Source organism: Petaurus breviceps, unplaced genomic scaffold, assembly GCF_028583685.1.
Source record: "Petaurus breviceps papuanus isolate PSGF00001 unplaced genomic scaffold, PetGlider_PUasm1.0 173, whole genome shotgun sequence".
Taxonomy (NCBI): Eukaryota; Metazoa; Chordata; class Mammalia; order Diprotodontia; family Petauridae; genus Petaurus; species Petaurus breviceps.
The window spans coordinates 25,137,186-25,142,684 of NW_027185759.1; the positions used below are offsets into that span (position 1 = coordinate 25,137,186).

At 31.1% G+C, this 5,499-nt stretch overlaps 1 protein-coding gene across 1 annotated transcript in view; it reads right to left on the reverse strand.

The window, feature by feature from the left end:
- Positions 1-5,499, reverse strand: part of SI (sucrase-isomaltase) — a 110,563-nt gene that overhangs the window by 18,830 nt on the left and 86,234 nt on the right. The window contains exons 36-37 of the mRNA XM_069083660.1: positions 4,360-4,498; positions 483-616 (exon numbers count right to left, since the gene is read on the reverse strand). Coding sequence (XP_068939761.1) covers positions 483-616; positions 4,360-4,498 — 273 coding nt within the window. The remainder of the gene's footprint in view (positions 1-482; positions 617-4,359; positions 4,499-5,499) is intronic.

Sequence of the window (5,499 nt, forward strand, 5' to 3'; positions counted from 1 at the left end):
TTCTTTCTTTCTTTCTTTCTTTCTTTCTTTCTTTCTTTCTTTCTTTCCTTCTTTCCTCCTTTTTCTTTCTTCATTTCTTTCTTCCTTCCTTTCTTTCTTCTTTTCTTTCTTTCTTCCTTTCTTCTTCCTTCCTTCTTTCCTTTCTTTCTTTCTTTCTTTCTTTCTCTTTTCCTCTTCTTTCCTTTCTTTCTTCCTTCTTTTTTCTTTATTTCTAATTCTTTCTTCCTCACTTTTTTCTCTTTCTTATTTCCTTTCTTGCTTCATTCCTTCCCTCTATCCATCTTTCTTTCTTCCTTTTTTTTCTTTCATAAATAGACTGAAATTTCTAGCAGAGAGATTGATAGGGGAATGCTCTAAACATTTAAGCTTGATTTCATGAAAGTATTTGAAAAAGTCTCTAATGATATCTTTAAAAACAAAATCAGAAAACTTAATCATGATGATCCACATTTAAATGGTTTATGATAATAATTGCTACTTACCAATGATTGATTTGTCCAAATTGTCCCAGTTTGCATAATTGTCACCAAGCCAGTGTCCTCCCCATCTACCACCAGTAGGGTATGTAGAACGAGAGATGATAATTCCTCGTTTGCCTGTTGTTTTTTGCAAAGCACTAATGTAGTAAAGAGAATGAAAAAGTAAAGAAAATAAGTATGTGTTTAAAAGACTAGAAACATTTTATTTTCCATTCAAACTATGAAGAAGTACATGCTAGCCTACAATATTTTCTTTAAATTTATTATAAACATATTCTTACATTGTAGAAAATTAACCAAGTTTAAATCTTATGTCAACAGACTGCTCATATTTCAATCATCAAAACAAAATGTTTATCAGTATTCACTTTACCTATTGTGGTTTTACAGATTTTTTAAAGATATTAGCATTACCATATTCACTTAATTAATATGTGGGAAAATGCTTTATGCTTTTTCCTTGAAAAATATAGTTTGGAATTAAGAAATGATAAAAGCCAAATAATTTTAAAGTATTCATTTTGGAAAGCAACATCACACACACACACACACACACACAGAATTTGACTGTAGCTTATTAGATCGAAAACTATTGATTACTAACACAAATAATTATAGAATAAGATATTTCTGTGTAGGTAAATTATTGAATATTATGTCATATATAATAGTATAAGATCATTAGATAAAAGGTCAAAATCAATACCAAATTAAAATAATAATTAAAAATTTTAAAAAATTTCATAAAAATGCAACAACTTTAAATTTGAACTTCTAGTACTTCTAGAAAATAGGAAATATGTAAAAGAAGATGGTGACTTTGATTATCCCCATCACATTAAGACACTTAATGAAAACAAACATCAACAATAAGGGGGTCTAAAGAGTCCAAGAAAACAGAAATAGTTTGTTGCCAGAGGAAAGAGAGGGACAGAGAGAGACAAAGAGAGACAGAGACACTATCAGAGACAGAGAATAGTCATGTAGTAATTGTGAGAGATAATTGATGTATAATACACACACACACACACACACTACAGTGTAATATATGCAATATCAAGAAATTTAAAGGGAGGTCTCCAGCACTTTGGGTAGACCTGCTATGGAGGATGAAAAGAAATGGGCAAGAATCACACGATAAGGATAATCATGGATGAGTTCAAAGTCACATCATTGGAGGAAGTAAACCACCATTATCATTACAGATACATAAAATATATGGATATGGATAGGTGGATGTATAGATAAATGGATAGATTGATGATTGGTTAGATAATATATGTACCACTGTGTACATATCTAATGCGAACTTTGTGTAAATATTCTGTATACTTCTAGGTCCTGATTAGTATAAATAAGAAATCCTGCAAAGTAGTTGAATTTATTCAAATTTATACAAATAATGTGAACATACACTATTTGTGTGAATTTAATTATACAAATATGTTTGGATATGTTTCCAAATATTTGAACTAGTAGTGTAAAATATATTTGTCCTAGTCCAATGGAAATATGCAATGGAAATTAAAATGATGTGATCATTCATGAAAAGCATTTGCACACATACACAACTGTGTATATATGTGTGCAATATGTGTCTGCATGTGTATATGTGTATATGCACACACATATAATACATATATATACACATACATGTCACACTTGTATAGGCACACTTACATTTACATAAAGATGTATAAAATATAAGTGCATGTGTGTGTATTAGGTATTTGAACAAATATATATGTGTTGACATTCGTATACTATGCATGTGAAAAATTTGCATGTATGTGACGTATATATTAGAAAACCCAAGGGTTAGTTATAAGTTTTGTCCTTCCTTTAAGGAAAGGTGAACTGTTCGCAAAAGCTCTGCTTTGAAACACTTGGTCATTGTTTAAATCTGACATTGGGGGAAGAACACAGTGTCAAAGAACTCTAGAGAATAAAATAAATGATAATTGAAAAATTTGAGATAATCTATTTAAATTAGGAGGCAATGAAATATTAAGCTATATTCACATGGAGAAAACATTTGTTTTATGTTCTTCATCCTCCCTTCATTTCCCACTTGGTGAATGTAAATCTTTTCCTCTTATTTTAAAATATAATCTCTAGAATAGTTTTTGCTGATGCAAAACAACATCAATAGTAGTAATAATGTTTTTTTTTCTATTCAAATTATTGTGTATTTAGTTATCTGTTTACGGGTTGCTAGACACCAATAGAATGCAAGCTTTTTGAAGGCAGGGATTGGTTTTTGTTTTCACCTTGCCTTTATACATTCAACTCCTAAAATAATGCCTTATGCATGAAAGGTACTTAATTAATGAATTTGATTCAATTGAATTAGACAGAAGATCATCATTTTAAAAGAATCTGACATTACTATCTTGAGTTTTTGAAGCTATTTTCTTAAGTTGTTATTGTTCATTTGTATACGACTCTTTGAGACCTCATTTGGGGTTTTATTGGCAAAGATCTGGATATGGTCTACTCTTTTCTTTTCCAGCTCATTTCATAAATGAAGAAACTGAGGCAAACACGGTTAAGTCACTTGCCCAGAGTCACACAGCTAGTAAGTGTCTGAGGATGAATTTGAACTCAGGACTTCATGAGTCTAGATCTGGTGCTCTATCCACTGTGGCACTTAGCTTCCCTATCTTTTGTAAGTATTGCCCCAAATTATTTTCATCTCAATATGTCTAGTTAAGACTCTTAATTAACTGTTTTTTTTAAAGACAGCTAGAGAAGTAATTCTCCTAAATCACGTTTACAAAAACCCTATGACTGTATCTAAATCATTTGTTCTATTGAAGTTTTCAAAATTGAATCATCTACTTAATTCAAATGATTCATCTAACTTTTTGATAATTGGCAGCTAATTAGCCCAGAGGATAGAATACCAGGTATAAAATCAGTAAGTCCTGAGTTCAAATCCAGTTTCAAACCCTTACTATCAAAGTGACCCTACGCAAGTCACTTAACTTCTGTTTGCCTCAGTTTCCTCATCTGTAGAATGGAGATAATAATAGCACCGACCTTCCAGCATTGTTATAAAGATCAAATGAGATAAATTTAAAGCACTTAGAATGGTGCTGGCATATAGTCACAGCTATATTAAGGTTAGCTACTATTATTAGAATTATTATTAATTTCTAAGCAAGAAAATTCCTATAAATTAGACTTTGATCCATGCAGTCCAGTGATTTGTTTCAGTGTTACCAAGTTATCTCTATTAGAAAAATATGGTAATTTCACTCTATATAATCATCCTAACATAAAGATGCATACCAAATATTCCTAATAACTTTTGAATGTCAATCGTGTATTTATCTGACTTCACCTACAGGGTAATAATAATATTAATGATAATACAACTTAGTTATTATTAATAGTATTTTTTATTATTTATTGTTTTAACATTTCCAAAGCATTTAGCAAATCTTAAAGCATTTTGTCCTCATAACAAGCTTAGTTGTTAGTATTATTATCCCCTTTTACAGATGGAAAACTGAAGAATACAGAAGTTATGTCACTGGGCAAGCTAGAAAGTATCGAAGACTAAATTTGAACTCATCTTTCTGGACCATTATCAGCACTCTATCCACTGTACCTCCTAGTTTCCACAGATGGTATAATGGGGAAAAATATGACATCAGATTGCCTATGCCTAAGTTCAAATAAGGCTTCTACAAATTTGCAACTTCTATGTCTTAGGAAAATATTGAGCCTCTAATATTCAGTTTCTTCATCTATATCATATAGAATTCAGAAAGAGTACATTCTCCTGGAATATATCAATAGGCAACAAAAGTATTTTAAGAGGAAAAAGCATCAAATAGCTTTATAGAAACATTAATAGTGAAAAATGACTTACTCATGAGTTGGTTTCACCTGAGACCATCCATATAAGTTGTGGACATCATAATGCAGTACTGAGGTTCCATCACTCAAGATTTGTTCAGCCTCCATGCAAATAGTTCTGAAATGCAATCCCTCTCCTCTTTTTGTTAGGTCTAAGGATAAGCAATGAAAAAGCAAAACCATTAATTTTTTAAGAAAAAAAATAATCACTATCAACCCTTAGAATTATGCTATTTCATCTATTACATTTTATTAGCATATATTTGTCCATATTCCAAAACATTATTTTAAATGATTAATGTATTCCAAATTTTTAACCCTGCAAAGATATCTTTTATGTATGCTTATTAGGCTCAGCAGACAGTTCAATAAGCTTAATTAATGGTATCATTGCAAAATACCTTGAAATATTGCTTATATGAACTACAGCAAAGAAAAAAGGGTGAATTGGTTTACAAATTAATTAAATGTACTTGTACAAATCTCTTCTTGTAATGAATTTATTCAATATGTATATTTAGATAGAAAGTGTTTATTAAAGATACTCCTAATAGTTCATTTTAACCTAATATGTAGCAATTAGAGGAACAGGCAGATGTTACAACCTAGGTTAGTCCTCTTTGGTCCAAAGACTCTTAACGGGGTTGACAATGCCTTGTATCTTGCCTAGCCCAAATCAATGAAATTTATTTTTTTCATTTTTTAATCAAATTTTATGTTTATTTTTAGTCTACATCATTCATTTCCACAAGATTTTGAGTTACAAATTTTCTCCCCGTCCCGTACCCACCACCCCAATACAGTTATCCCACTGTATTCCCCCTCCCCCAATATACTCTCTCTAACTCAGTGGAATTTAACATAGCTCTTTGGTACCCAGGCCTAACCTGAGGAGACTCAAAGGATGAAAGAAAGGTAAAAAGGGGTATGAAGAAGCCATTGCCTAGTAGGAAAGGACTGAACACTGCTTTTTTTCCCTTGCCAACATCAGTGACAGACTTTTGTGCACTGATCCTCCATCTTTAATTTAATACTGGTGAACACATTATTTTCATTGAAAATGGGATGGGAAGGGAAGGGAAAGAAAGAAAGAAAGAAAGAAAGAAAGAAAGAAAGAAAGAAAGAAAGAAAGAAAGAAAGAAAGAAAGAAAGA